This window comes from Psittacula echo, assembly GCF_963264785.1.
Source record: "Psittacula echo genome assembly, chromosome: 14".
NCBI lineage: Eukaryota > Metazoa > Chordata > Aves > Psittaciformes > Psittacidae > Psittacula > Psittacula echo.
Genome location: NC_137750.1, coordinates 952453 through 968059, shown reverse-complemented (window position 1 = coordinate 968059; position 15607 = coordinate 952453). Strand labels below are relative to the sequence as shown.

General features: G+C 41.8%; 1 protein-coding gene across 1 annotated transcript in view; it reads right to left on the bottom strand.

Moving 5' to 3' along the window:
- The window catches only part of ABCC3 (ATP binding cassette subfamily C member 3), a gene marked incomplete at its 3' end in the record, with an annotated part of 49870 nt that overhangs the window by 14659 nt on the left and 19604 nt on the right, over positions 1 to 15607 (bottom strand). Inside the window, exons 6-15 of the mRNA XM_080629676.1 lie at positions 15299 to 15360; positions 13981 to 14112; positions 9826 to 10044; positions 7375 to 7552; positions 6455 to 6616; positions 5246 to 5338; positions 3762 to 3965; positions 2422 to 2568; positions 1931 to 2018; positions 852 to 918 (exon numbers count right to left, since the gene is read on the bottom strand). Coding sequence (XP_080485802.1) covers positions 852 to 918; positions 1931 to 2018; positions 2422 to 2568; positions 3762 to 3965; positions 5246 to 5338; positions 6455 to 6616; positions 7375 to 7552; positions 9826 to 10044; positions 13981 to 14112; positions 15299 to 15360 — 1352 coding nt within the window. The remainder of the gene's footprint in view (positions 1 to 851; positions 919 to 1930; positions 2019 to 2421; positions 2569 to 3761; positions 3966 to 5245; positions 5339 to 6454; positions 6617 to 7374; positions 7553 to 9825; positions 10045 to 13980; positions 14113 to 15298; positions 15361 to 15607) is intronic.

Sequence of the window (15607 nt, the reverse complement as noted above, 5' to 3'; positions counted from 1 at the left end):
CATTATTCTCTTCCTCTGAGTTTTACTTTACTGCTCCTTTAGGAAGTCACCAGCTAACTTTTAGGTGAAGATGGCTGACAATTTAAGCTGAAGACACATAGTTCTTTCTGATGTAAACCCCAGAACACTGAAGTAAGCCTGGCTGCAGATCTGGTTGCCTGGACGAAACTGGCTGCTTTGAACTCCAAGCACCTTGCTTGCAAGTTACCCATGTATATAAAACCTGTTGACATAATACACTCAGCACGGCAGCACGAGCTCCTCAGACTGAGCATTCTAAGAATACTTCTCAGGTTTCTGTGATTTTAATCTGACAACAAAACCTAACATAAGGAAGTATTTGCTTCCAGGCATTTGATTCGTTTTCATTCATTCAAATTGGCCAATGAGCAATATCTGCACCCCCTTAGTTTGGAAATGGTCCATCTACAGCCAGAGGGATGAGTCTGCCACAAGACGCTTAGAAGAACAGACCACTGACGGCACACCCAAGTCCAAACCCCGACATCCCATAATTCATGAGATGAGTTTGATTTGTCCAACACTTTAATTCAAAAAATGCCTATTTAAGAAACTTATGCAGCCTTTCTGTCCTTTAACAGGTAGCTATTTTATGCTATCGCTGTGGAGTTAACGCCTTACAGCACTGTTCTGTAAAGCCTAAATACCATGAGGCATGAGGATTAGCTCAGTGTTTCAAACGCAGAAGAGAGGCACATGTGATGTGTAGAAACAACCTTTTCCAGAAGCAAGCTGCAGATATTACTAAGCATCTTTCAAAGAGACTGCCCAGAAGCCAGAAACCAGGAAGCAGGTAGACGTTGCACTGCAACTGCATAAAGGTATCTTACTCTTTCAGAGATGGCTTCAGCTCCTTTCCCCAGCTGAATGATGCATTTGTTACACTGATAGCATTGCCTGTATGACAAAAACACAATAATAGAGAAGGCAGGAAAGGTATTACACAGAACAGTATGGCTGAGAAACCAGCAGACAGAAGAATCTTTATTTCTGGGTGTTTGATGTATACTGCAGTTCCCTTTTCTACTGGCATGGGAAGCACAGTCTCATGACTGCGGGTCACAAGACAGGCTTCTTAAGAGTGAAAATAGCTGATTGCAGCTTAAGCTATAGACTGGAGCTTACAGACCCATGGAGCTCAAAATCTGCCCTCTTTACCCTGCCCTGGTGATGCTGGTCTCAACATTTGCTGCTCAGAATCCCTGTTCAACTGTTAGCACAACTTCACTTAAGAAACCTCTTTCAAGTTGGTAGGAGACCACTGCATGCTGTTGGCTTTAATGTATCCAATTAAATTTCCCTCTGAGCAGCTTTTTTCTGGCCACACTAACAAGTTACAGATCTGCAGGCTTTCTTTACCTCCCGGTGGGGTGATGTAGCACAGTACCTGCATGACAGCCACACAACCATCCCTCCTCCTTCTCTAAGGCATCACACACAAGGGAAGTTTCAAACCACAGTATCAGCAAAGTGTATTACATGAGAAAACATCTTTTGGAGACCACCTGGTTTGCTCATTTGTTTTGGGATACTGTTTCCATAAGAAGAAATCAAAACTGTTCACAATGGTCCTGAGCATTTGTGCAGTGTGAAAGGCTTGAACAGGTCTTGCTGTCCCTACTCAGTGGATGCACTTCACTATTCAGTGCTGTTAGCATCCAATACATTGCAGATGCAAACTCAGACCCAATGACTCAGCTCAAAGCTCAAAAATAGGCAGCAACTTCTGTAGTTTCCACAAAGTCTGAACAGCAAACGTACTTTTCAAAGCAGCAACTTCTTTTCATTAAAACCAAGATTATTATTGTTATTATTGTTATTTTGCCTTTTTTCAGACCTCAACCAGCCCAAACCAAATACAGAAGGTTTATTGTATTAGCATAGCATAGAGAAATACTGATGTCTTTACCTGGTGCAATCACTTTTGTTTCCACAGAATTCGGATCAAGTTCATCATGACTCAGGAACTGCTGAATTCTCTTTAGGGAAACACTTGTCTAAGAAAAGAGCGCAATGTTATTTTATCATTCTTTTCATGGCAACTTAATGCTCTTACTACTGCAAAAGCAAGCATGCAGAAAGGCTTAAGCTTTCACCCCCAGGCTTCCTCAGCAGTGAGTCATTCTTTCCCTGCCATCAGTCTGATGGTGAAATTCAAGCTTTTAAACGGTGAAACTTCTCAGCCCAAGCTGAGTTCATCTGAGCAAAGCAAAATTCACACAAGCAAGAGCTCACTCAGGAGCCAGGCTTTCCAATACAGGGCGGCAGCAGAGAAAGGGTATCAAAAAGAAAACCAGTATTAGCCAGATGCAAGGGATCTCTGCATGCCAGAAACCAGGGACATCTGAGGTTCTTTTTGTTCAAGCTGTTGAAACAACTTCTGTTCCAGATCCTCCTTACCTGCGCAATGTTGCTGATGACCTGCGGAAGCATACTGAGAGGAAACTTTAAGATATTAAACAAGGAAAGGGAGACAAAAGCCTTTTCTGCATCCAGGATATTCTTCTCATCCACTGAGACGTACACAGCAAACGTTGTCAATGCCACCTGAAAGCCAGAAAATGAGTTTGCTGTGAGATGTGTAATATTCTGACATTTTCAGAAGCAGTCAAGCCTGATAGGCATCTTTGCAATAAAAGTATCAACAACAAAATCGGGCAAATTCTCCCTTTCTGACCTTTTCAACATGCTTGAAGAATGACAAGTCACATGAGCAAGTCGATACAAAAAAGGGCACATGGAATAAAATAGCTTATGGATTACTAATGGCTGCATTCAGTTGGAGATTCAAGAGGTGAACTACAGAGCTCGGGTAAATACAAATGAGAAGCTGTTATCTGGCTGTGGTTTGGCTGCATTTCCAACCTCACCCAACTGAATTTTCCCATTGTTAACTGCAGGCTAAGCAAACAAGGCTTACTGATCAGTAGGAAAGGGAGTAAAATCCAGGTTTTTTGCTGGTTCCCTGCATGACAGGGACCATCCTATGCAGTAACCTAATGGTGAGCAGGAACGAGGATGTGTATTTTAGGAAGCTCATTTAAAGAAACATGAAAGAGGCAGGATCTTGAAGCCATTAAGAATATTTCTGCAGGGTTGGGCTTTCAGTCTTAAAAACTAGGAATATTTTTGACAAAGCACTTATCTGAATGCTTTTGTTACTCATTCTGGAAAAGGGATGAAGTGGAAAACAGAGGGAAAGAGAAAAATTGAGAAAAAAAGCATTTCAGAATTGGCATTGTATCATTTGGGGCTTTATTTTTTTACATAAATCAATCTTGGTTTTCGAGTGTAGAATAATTTAGAATTTAGGTAGAATAATTTAGCAACTCCCTCTCTCACTAAAACAAGCAGAGCACTGTAACACAAAAGGTAGAAGCGAGCTAAGGCGGACATTGTTCTGATTGACTCAGTTCATTTCTTCTTGCTATTTTGGCTATGCACAGATATCTCCGAGCTTTCAAATTCTAGTTTCAATTTGTTATGGCAAGTATTCTGAAGTGGTTGGAAATTCTTCAGTGACAGCAATTCCCAGCTTCCACTGGCAGGCTTTGTCAAGAAATACTTTAATACCGATTAACAAAGAGGCTCTGGAGAACAGGGAACTTTGCTTCAAAGCACGTGGATATGGGGGGGTGTGGGTGTTTAAGAGTATTTACATTCTATTCCTATGTACATTTAGCAAGCAGAAAGCCCCACACTTCTTCACGGATGTACTTGCCCATGCAAATTCCATTTACCAGGAATGGTGCGCTGATCCATGCAAAGTTGGACAAAGAATTGAGGTAGGCAGATTTTTTGAGGACTCGCAGCTCATTCTTTCGTATTTCCAAGACCTTCTCTGAGAACGATGGCTCCCAAGCATACAGCTTCAGCACTTTTATGCCACCCAGAATCTCATTCATTAACTTAATGCGGGAGTCTTTATATCGCATTTGTTCCACCTAGGTTATTAGTAAACACAGGAGACAGAGTGTCACAGGAGAAGAGATTTATCCACACGTTGTCTCACAGCTGTCATGGTCCTTGGGCTACTTCTAAAGAGGATGCACAAGAGAATTGAAGAAAGACAGACTGCTCTCAGTATTACTGTGCAAGTCTACACCTCCAAAGGAATCAGAAATCAGAGTATAAAAGCTTTCCCCTTATCTTCACTGTTATGCTTTCAAAACCACCTTAAAAGAAGGATTCAGGCACTTCACAAAAATACTATTCTGCTTCTTCCTTTGATTTTCCTAATAGGCATAGCTGTATTTCTTGGGGTATCCCTTGACAATTGTGGTTACTCCTAGCTTATTTTTGTTCCTATACATTAGAATACAATGCTTCATGCTTATTTAAACAACATAAAAAGTCCCTGCTCAGCTGTATAGACAGAAAACCTGCATTCACACACATGCACACCAAGTTAAGCAGCTCTGCGGATCTTATAATGGGCAAGGGAGAAAAGGAATGTTAATACTAATGTGACAGCATCGAAGAGATTTAGTGGGAAGTCTGGATGTCTCTTTAAGGCATGTAATAATAGCACTCTGTTACTAAGGCTGTGCTTAAATGTCATAATTTATATTTGTTTTCCAACTCTTACCTTTATACATCAACAGAACAAGATTTGTTAAATCTTCCACAGAGTCACTGATAGGCTGCACAGCACAAGCCACTTACTACTTTTTTCTAGCACAAAGCCAGAGGGCACTATTATATTGGTTTTTTCAGCCTTCCTTGACTAGAGACTACAAAGAAGGAATAAAGGCTCCTTTTACCTTAAGGCACTAATTCAATTTTAGCCCAGATCAGTAGCAGCAAAAAATCAACACTGGCTATTAGCATAAAACCCAGGCTGTCAGGTTTCAGTTCCCACCTCTGAAAACAGTCATTCACAGCTTAAAGAACAGCATTTATTTCCCTTTTCTCTAGATGCTCCCAGAGGGAGTTTCCAGGCAAAGGGATATGGAGACAAAGAAATCTGCTAATCCCAGAAGCTGCTCCAGCAGTATGAAGAGCCACTAACGCAATGCCACACCTTTCCCTTAAACAGCATTCAATTCACTATGGAAAACCTATCTGAGAAGATACAGTTATTAAATATATTAGTAAGATCTTACTCATAAGTAAACTGGTGCAAATGGCAGCTCATGAACGGCCAAGACAACCACCGATGCCTTAACTTCTCATAGCACAGCTGCCAATTCAGGTAACATCACCTTCTCTGGTGGTACCTTACCTGGAATGCTCTGGTTTTCATTGCTATCGCAGAGTTAAACGGGATAAGTAAAACCATCACAGCAACTCCTGCCAGCACAGAAGGCCCTAAAGTCTTGATTGAAAGAAAAAAGGTAAGTTATTGTTGTACCCAAGTGCTGCTGTTCCCTATGGCAAACATGAAAACAACAGCAGGTTATAGAAACAGAAATCAATGTCTTACATAGACAAGTTGAACTCCTCCCAGTGAAGTGTTCTGAGTCTACAGAACAGCTATGAGGAGACAGAAAAATATGAGAGCATCCACCTTGAATTATTATTGTGCTCGTACTGGTAACAGCAGAGTGGTTTGTGATTTACCTGTTTAAGTGCTTCCCAGTGGGAGGGCAAGGTAAGTCTGAACTAATGCAAATATAGACCTATTGATCATATGTTTCTATGATTCTATTGAGCAAATGTAGAAAGGGAACAAATAAGCTACACAGAAGGAGTTTTCCCATTGACTTCACTCTGACCTCAGGAACTGCAATTACTGAATTAACCCAGTACCCTCAGTGCAAGTAAATGCATACAAACTGCTAGTTCATCCCACCAGCAGAGCAGTAACTCATAAAGCTGCTGCAGCTTAATGGCTTTCAAATCTAAACCAATATGGTTAAGTTGGTGCTACTGTTTATGCAGTGAAACAGATTAATTGCACAGAAACACTTTAAGGCTGAAAGGCAGCACTCAAACTGAACCTGGAATAAACCAACTTCACTGGTGCAAAGGAAAACTGATGGTTATTCCAGGTGAGATTTGTTCCATGTTGCTTTGCACAAAACTTCTTTATATGGTGTGATATAATCTTTATATATGGCTTACATTTCTTATGGCCAGGGTTGGTTTTCTGTTTGGTTTGCTTTTTAGACCGTTTCCTTCAAGCTCTCACTTGTCTCAACTACTATGAACACTGCGATGAGTCTAAGACTGATCCTATCTAAGCATGGTAGGGACAGAGGAGACATAAAGCCTTCAAATGCCTTATCTTCCTTACCAGATGAACATAATAATTAAAGAGATGAAGGGTGTACACCAGTACAAGCTATTTTACTACTGAGCAGAGAAGTAAGCTTCTAAGAAAACCCCCAAAACCAAAACCAGCAGGAAAGGGTCAAATTAACAACACCACCACAGAAAGCTTGCTCATCATTCAGACAAATCCTGAAGAAAAAAGTCCCAATGCCTGTACCTGCCAGAGGAAATACAAAGCCAGGAATATCTGGAGTGGTGCAGACCACAGCATGTTCAGGAAGGTCATCAGGTCCATGAACCGCTGGGCATCCACTGACATCAAGTTGACGATTTCTCCAACAGTAGATGAGCGCTTCGCTGAGTTTGTAATGACCAAGGACTGAGAAAGAAGAGAGATTCAGTAGTTTCACAATCCTGATACATATGGAGAGGCACAGAGGAGAAATTCTCCGTTATTATTTTAGATTGGATATAAGGAAGAAATTCTTTACTGAGAGGGTGGTGAGGCACTGGAATGGGTTGCCCAAGGAAGTTGTGAATGCTCCATCCCTGGCAGTGTTCAAGGCCAGGTTGGATGAGGCCTTGGGTGGCATGGTTTAGTGTGGGGTGTCCCTGCCCATGGCAGGGGGGTTGGAACTGGATGATCTTAAGGTCCTTTCCAACCCAAACTATTCTATGATTCTGTGATTATCAGAAGACACTCCCCAGAATGTGCTTCTCCAGCAAGAATAAAATAATTCACACCTACATCAATTCAGAATCTCCAAAGAACAAGACTTCATGAAATGGTTCACTCTATCTCAAGCAGTGTGTAGCATTGTGAGGAAAACCTAGTTGCATCTCATCAACCCACAGCACAGACATGCTATTCTCCTGGATCCTGTTTCTGAATAGTTAAAGTGAACCAGCAGATGCCTGTGATATGGCTGGTGATCAACCAACATTAAGTTGCTGACCACTAGAAAATTCCATAAAGAATGACAGAGGTACTGCTAAAAACTCACCAAACCCCCAGTCTTTTCTATTCCAGGAGGCTATTCTTCAATATGCCTGCTCTTCCCTAAATATTTCAGAACGGAGGCCACTTGCTTGGCTTATACACTGATCCTCCAGCCCACGAAATGATTCCAGTCTTACCTTTCGGTATATCACTCCAGTGATCCCAGTTCTCAGCCGCATCCCAGTAACAAAGCAGTACTGGAAATGCTGGTGAAGTATGAGTGTCTGCAGCACAGCACAGATAAACATCAAAGCAGCAATCACAAATCCCCACCAGGCTGGGGCATCTTTGTTCTTAATGAAGCCAATTAATGCACTGGGTTTTTTCCAGGAGATTGGGGAAGGAAAAGAAAAAAGAAACAAAAATAAAACACATGCAGTAAGTTTCATGGGACATAACACAGCTTCTCTCAACTGTGGCATCGTGCCACATCCTCTCTCTAACCACAGAAAGTAAACAGCTCTCCAGGATGCGAGCTGAGTTACGATCTCACTCAAACAACATTGCAAAGATCCAACAGTAAAACCCTAGGCTTTGCCAGTGAGTAAGTCCATTTGGAAATGAGGCTGGAGAAAATGAAATACTTTAGGGTTTCCCCTGAGATCCAGCGTTTAAACACATGGCTCACTGTCTGAGCTCGGTTAGGCAGCCCCCCAGGGCAAGAGGTGAATGATAGGACACAGTAGGACTGTGTAGTAAAGCAGGCGAAACCAGCTTCTTACCCAAATCCTTTTCAAGCAGCCCAAGTGCTTCTGCCTGGGGTGTTTTCCCATAAAAAGAAGCTAGATTAAAAGACATCCTCCTGGATGGATGCATAAAGAGTTCTTCACTCCTCCTTTTTCAGTACTATTAAACTGGTGTGTCATCTTTTATTAATAAGCCATTTCTTACTGCACACAGCCGCTCTCCCTGCACACTGTCACACAAGGAGAATAACATACGGCAATGTCCAGTGTACTCAAAAATCACACTGGTGATTTCAGTCTCCTGACCAGAGTATTGGATGGTTAAAATATGGGAGGAACAAAGATTTGACTCCATGGTTCAAATAACCAGCAGGGGGAAGATACACCAGGAAACTACAAATCAGACTCCAAAGCCTTGCGTTAGAAGCATGAGGTTGCTACATCTTTCTTCCATTCCATAGAGATATTCCTTCTGCACTGCATCAGTTCATGCTGTAAGTGGACAGCTTCAGGAAAACCTCTTCCTCACAGATCCAGCATGGGATTCAGCAGTCCTTTTAGAGACATAAAACTGTCTTACATGCAATATGCCAGACAGCCATGGCTGCTTCATTTTCTCTTACCACTAGCAGTGCATTTTCCAAGGCTGCAGGAATTCAGGCTTGAGAAGAAATTCCCCATCGTACGCCTTGAGATACCAGTGACAACATATCCAGGAATTTAGGCAGATTTGAGAAATTCCCAGAATAGATCATGCTTAATGTGCTCCCAGAAGGAAGCCAGCTGCCCCCTCTTCAAGAGGGACTCCAGGAGAAGACAGACTGTAAGCTATTAAATGTCACCATACTGGATTGGACCCTCTGCTTAGCATATTTCTGGGCATGTCACAAACTACCCACAGAACAACATGATCTCAGAACACAGTTCCACACTGGTGCTATTTTAAGAGACACCATATAGGAGCAGGGCCCTTTCTTTCTCCCTTCCCCACATCTACCTGTGGCCTCCATCCAACCTCCATTCCTCTCTCATGCATTAACAGGACTGTGTGCTTTTCCATCAATTTAAAACTGAGAGAATAATTGTTTGAGAGAAATGCTGGTATTTCCACTGTTTTTTCCTTAGTTAATGATTATGTGGTGAGTTTCTCACTTGAGGGATAACACTAACAGAGAAAACAATGTGGGGATCATGCAAATTCCATTATGGATCAGGCTCAGCAACTGGTCTCCCCTGGAGATGGGAGGTATGGATGTTCCTCATACAAGGAGCATCTGAGGACATACCACTTTGTCAAGATTGTGGCTCTATTAGAAAGAAAGAGAGCAATTTACTTTCACATGGAAATTGACTGCAATTGTGCCTCACACATTCCCATTGCTGTGCACAACTAACACATGAACTCATCTAAATGGTGCAAAAGCTTCCCCAGATTACAACAGCAAGGCCAAAGCACCACACACTTGAGCACCACACTTCATCTGTGTATCAAGTCATGCTACAGCTGCAGCCACCACCCCTGTGGTAACACATGTGGGTATCAGACGTACAGAGACTGCTGGATCCAACAAGCAGTGCTTCGCTTTGATTTCACAAGTAATCCTTTAGACATGGGGAGAAATTGCTTTGGATTGCTGCACAGAGCAACAGGTAATTTGTAATTCAAAGCTGTCTGTTGGTGATGGGTGATTTATGAATCACTGCTTCAGTGAAGCTTGCCCAATTTACAGCTCAGTCCACAATAAAGAACTGTTTTCAGGCAGTTCAGTGGGAAGGTGAGGGAGCACACACATGCAGCACTGTGAGTGGAAGCTAGCTATGCATTTGAAAAACAAATACTTCATGCCAAAGCTAAGCCTCCATGGGGATTACGCATAGAAACTACTCACGCAGTGAACCAACCTTAACAGCTGAGGGTTGACGAAAGAAAGCAGGTCTTGTATCAGCTTGAAGAAGGAACCGATTAAGAAATATGGCCCAAAGGTCCTCAACAAAGCTTTGAGAAAGGAAGGCTTTCTATTGTGCTTTTTGTCTCTGATCAGAACTTCTGCTTCCTCCGGACCATCACCAATGTGATTCAGCACATTGTTAGATTTCTTCATATATGTCACATCTTCCTTCCTAGAGGAATGAAACTAGCAATTAGAGATGGCTGACAATGTCACTGCCCTATGTGTACAGCACTGCGGTAACATCTAACAGTCTGCTCCTTTCTCTGCTCTGCTCCTGATGAACAGCAAGACTTTCAACAAGATCGAGATGTGCTCAGAGACAGCCCCTCTTGTGTAATAAGTCTTCTTTTTCTGCAGTACTTACGGAGTGCACCCCCTAGGCCAGAAAATCAATCACCATGGGATGAGAACATGGCCCAAAGGAACAGGAGATGAAGGCTTGAATTCCTTTAGCAGAGGACAGAGTTGACCTTGAATCACCAATTTCTTGTAAAGGAATTCTCTAACAGTTGTTATTTACATACCTCAAAAGGCACCCGCACCTATTCTTTCTGAGACTGTATTTGTTACTCAATCAGTAGCTGTACTAACCCTTTAGCCTTATCTGATGACACAGCTAGTAGCCTGGATCCCTCTGGAGAGACAAGTATTGAATTACATGCCAAGCTAAGAGAGGATGCAGACACAGCCCTCTCTAAATAGAGCTTTGCATTCCTGGAAACTTGAAAGATTACAAACCATAGCACCTCCAAAGCTGAGCCACCTGGGCCATGGCTGACTGAGGTTCCTCCAGGACAAAAACTTTGGGTTTAGGTGCCAAGTTTTACTCAGATGCTAATTTAAGCATTTAACCACTGTTTGACTGTGTCCCTTTCTTACTTTGTGCCTCTCTTTCTCCATCTGCAAAGTAAGCCAACAAAAGCGACCTCTTCTGCAAAGCTCTTTGACGACAAATGGACCGAACAGTCCATGCTGCTCTCCAGGGCTCCAGGTAGGTTTTCGGGAAGCACCTAATGGGGTTTAGGCACCTGACTTCTGTTGCCCATCAATAAAGAGGGGATGCTCTCTCTGAATTGCTCTCAAAGAGCAGCTTTTCCACCAGCAAACACTGAACTGCTGTTGTTTCTTGGGGGCTAAAGGACCTAAAGAACAATTTCCTGAATGTCAGCCAGGAAGGTTAAGCCCAGGTGGAGCAGGGAGAAGGAAATGAGTCTGGGACACATAAGCCTTATAAGAAGCGACGGATGGAAGAGACAGCCTAGGAACAGTGAAGACTTACAAGAAGGCATTTGAAGAATAACTTGTAAGTGCAACCGGGTGAGGTTGGGTTTATGATTCTTCATAAAGAGTGCACAGATTTCTTGGAGCTGGCTGGCTGCAGAGTCAAATCATTCCAACAGCCTGTGAGCATTCAAAACGATCACTGTGACTAACAGTCCACAGGTAGGAACTTGTTCACATCCTTTTAAAACAAAGGCATTCCCAAATCCCAATTTCTTTGCAGTAAAGTTTAAGGGCAGGGGGAGAACCTAAACCAGACATTTATTTCCACTAACCCCCTCCCAGACAGGAACAAACAGTGTTGTCTTTGTCCTTCCAGATCAAACCTGGAGAGTTTATGAGCAAAGCCTTATTTTTCTAGCAACCAAGGCTGTTAAACTCATTGAAGGATTTGAAGAAACAAGACTACTTGCCCTTAGCTTTGGGCTGTTAAAAAGGTTTATTACAGTGAGCTAACAGCAGCACAATAGTTCTTTTGCAGTATAAAATCCCAAAGGGAGAAAATGCACTTCTAGTGTTTACTACCGGTAGCTAGGTGAGGTCAGGTTTTCAGCAGCGTGTGGGACTGCTCACACCCAGCTTTTTATCAAAGCAAGAAGCATGCGTCTGGTTTCCATTATTTATAGCACGGCAGATAATAGAAGGTAATTATCTCATGGGAAAACACACAGCCCTCTCAATGGCAAAGACAAGGCTCTGCATCTTCCATTTGTCTTCATAAGTATAGTCTTCAAAATCTGAAGCTAACTAAAAATGAGGCAAAATGGGTTTCAGATCTCTCTTCTCCATCCAGCACGGCTCTTTCTCAGAAGCAACTGCATTTATTAGTAAAATGAGTGAGTAGAGACTTCAGCCGTACATGCATAGAGAGCAAAGGAAAAAACACTCTTTGCACGCTTTGTAACAACAACTTAAATCCACACTGAGATCTCCTGTTACTCATTAGTGGCAAATGAATTATTAGCAATTATTAAACAGTAATTCACAAGACAGCTGTGAAGCAAAAAAGGGTTTATAGGTTTAGGAACAATAGAAGTGTGCTAATCATTACCATGCAATAACTTTAAAATTTTCCCATCCCAGAGTTGCGACTGATCAAGTACGTTAAAAGAAATTACTACTATGTACACTGCAAATATTTTCCATTACACTTGCAATATGTGTACAGCTTGACACAGCGTTTTTAATGTCATAAAAACTTGCTCAGAGCAGCTTTAATGAGTTAAAATAAGTATTTCCAATGGCTGCCAAGCAACTATCACTAATGTTATTTGACATGAAGTAATTGAGAATACCTCCCTGTAATTGAGGAATAAGCTGAGCCATGAAGCTTTTAGTGTTATGTGAAACCCAGCAATATGGAGTACACTGATTTGCTTTGTTTTTGCTCTTTTCCTCACCTTAGAATCATTAATACAGTCGCCACACAATTTTACCTGAGCTAAATACAAGCCAGAATTTACAGTTTAATTCATTGCCAACTGGCCCCAGTTTGTACGAATCACTTCCAAAACACAATGAATCCCACGGCAAAACTCCAGGCACGGTTTCTGGTTTCCTAGCAAAAGTTTTCCTGGACCCTTGGCACTTCCGCACAAGGGCTGTGCTCTTACTATATTAAAAGCCTGAGGGGAGTGAGATTTATGTCTGTGCAAAAAGAGCAGGACCCAGACAACGCACGTTATTCCATGCTGTAAAAATAGAGACATTAAGAGAAAAATAAAAGCTGAAGTATAAAACCACAACGCACATACACACCGAGCACTGGTGGACAAGCTGCTGGTGTTAGTGCTGGAAACATTTCAGATCTGAGCTGTGAAGTGGAACCTCCAAATCATATTTAGCCTTGCCAAGAACCTTACAACCCTCTCCTAATATTATCACATAATAGGGTATTTCCAATTTGGCAAGGACACGCACAGAAGAGAACAGAGGAAAGCCTCCACATGGAGAAAAAAATCTCCACAATGAAAGGAAATGGAAGTGCAGGCCTCCTCCTTATTGACGTTTTCATTTGAAACACTCTATTATCATACCTATTTGTTTGGAAACGTTTTGGACACTAACCAATGGGAGAAGGAAATACAGTTGCACAATAGATAATTTCTGAAGATTAAATTAGGACAGAACATGCAATAAAAAGGATATCCTCTCCAGCATGGATGTAACTATACGTAAGTTCGGACCCTCCCCATTTCCATCAAAGACTATGAGAGTTTTGCTACTAACTTTCTAGGCAACATGAGTAGGGCCTCAGCAATCAAAGCAGGATATCTCCTGCCCTCCTGCCTTTCACATGTGTCAAGTTTCCTGTCTTTACTGCTCGGAAGTGAAGAGTTGCTCACTCTTAAGAGCCTTAAGGCTAAAAATAGGCCAAAAAACTCATGATGGGGATGATGAGGAATCCTTTTTGGTTTATGATGCCTAGAAGTTGTGCTTTAACATGCCCAGGAGGGATGCAATTAGGGGGTTAGACATCTACCAGCTCAGTGATTAAAGATGTTAATTTTCTGCAACCCAACCAATTCAATCCCTTCTGCTTATGCATTTTCCGCCCTTCTCCACATGGCAAATGGCACTACCTGCACATGCAGACTTTAAGCACCTAGCTAAAAAGTGTGTCAGTGGTACACAAGCCCCAGAGCCTAATTTCCTCTGCCTTGGCATATTAAAATAGGCCAATTTGACAGTTAACTTGAAGGAAGAACAGACGGGTTGAAGAGGCAGGTGCCGGTTTTAGTTGCCTTATTTTCAGAGACGAGCAGCTTACTTAATGTTGAGATGACTCAGATCAATCTGTTTGCAGACTTGGTCGTATACTTACTCTTTGCACACTGCTTTTTCTTTCTCCCACTCTTTAGTTAGTTGCTGCACAATAACTTTTGAAGCATCATCTTCATTCAGCGACCACAAATCTTTATCTTCAAGGGGCCTTTTGTACCCAAGAATTGCCATGCTGCACATATGGAGGAAAACAGTCCAATTCAGTTTAGCCAATAGAACTTAAAGCATTGCTAATAACTCTGAGACTATTAAGCTAACAAAAGCAAGAAGACACTTCTCCACAGGAAGGGTGATAATTACACCCTTTGTTCATCTATACACCCATCTCCCTCTGTTCCTTATATTGAAGCTTGCAATTAAGGAAAGGACAGTGCATAGATCTGCTTACATGTATTTGATTGAAAACATCACTTCAGGAAAAAAAAGGGGACAACAAAAACCAACCACCAGAAGCATTTAAATGAACTTGTGAAGCTTGGGAAGGGAAAATAAATTAAGTCTATCTGGAATAACTGTCAGAGGTGAACAAAATGCAAAAGAGGAGCTCATGTAAGTTAAAGGAAAACCAGATTTCTCTGAAAACTACAGTTCCTCAACTGTGACAGGAATTTTGTCAAGGGGTGCAAACATGTAATTGCCAAGAATCTCAATGGAGAAGCTGAGAGTTCAAAACTCTGAAGTTTAGAAGGATCTCACTCTCACTTAAAAAAACCCTTACAGGGCTGTTGCCAGGACAATAAAGTTACATAGACAGAAGAATGAAGATCTCAACACCCTCAGCCACTATGGAAAAACTGGATCTTAACCTTTGACAGCTATTCCACCTCTTATCATGGAGTAGTAGTAAGTCCTATCTCAAATTTCCATCTTTAATACGCATGCCTTTTGACAGCAGTATCAGTTGGTGGTAATCATTTGTATGCATAACCCTTTTACTTTCCCTCTTGCACAGAAAATATCCTTATAAAAGAGCATTCATCCACGAACCTCAAGAGCAAACAAAACGCATTCTCAGGTGGGTGAAAGGTTGCATTAGTTAATCTTGCGGAACAGCCTTACATCCTGGTTTAGGTTATACTCCAGCACGCAGGAAGCACAACCAGGCTGTATACCCTATTAGTCATGCCACAGTTGTTGCCACTACTGCTCAGCGAAGAAGTTTGAGCAGTATGAGCACTCCAAAAGCTGTTTCTGAAAAGGCAACTGCTAGAAGTGCTGACACCACTGTGGATGAAAGAGCATCCAACTTCAACTGCTGTCAGAGGAAAAATCTCTGTGTTGCTAACGCTGTATAACATACATCACAAGTATGAGCTTGGGGGTGTCAGCTGTCCAACAGCTTGAAAAGAGAAGCTTACCTTGTAAACCACCAAAATGTCAATCTTGAGAGGAAGCCTGAAGTTAACTCTGGACATGGATTCTATAATAAAGTTATGGGAGAAAAGAAAACCAAACACCAAAATAAATAAAGCAAGACATTTACCATTACTTTAATAAGACAACAGTCTACTTTGATCAGTTTTGGTATATTATATGGCATATCACATGTATGTACCTATGTCCTAACGAGACACCAAATTCATTTCTTTAATTTGCCATGTCTTCATCTTTAAAAATTGCTTTATATATTGCCTTTAAATCACACAAAGTGAAATGTCACTCTATAG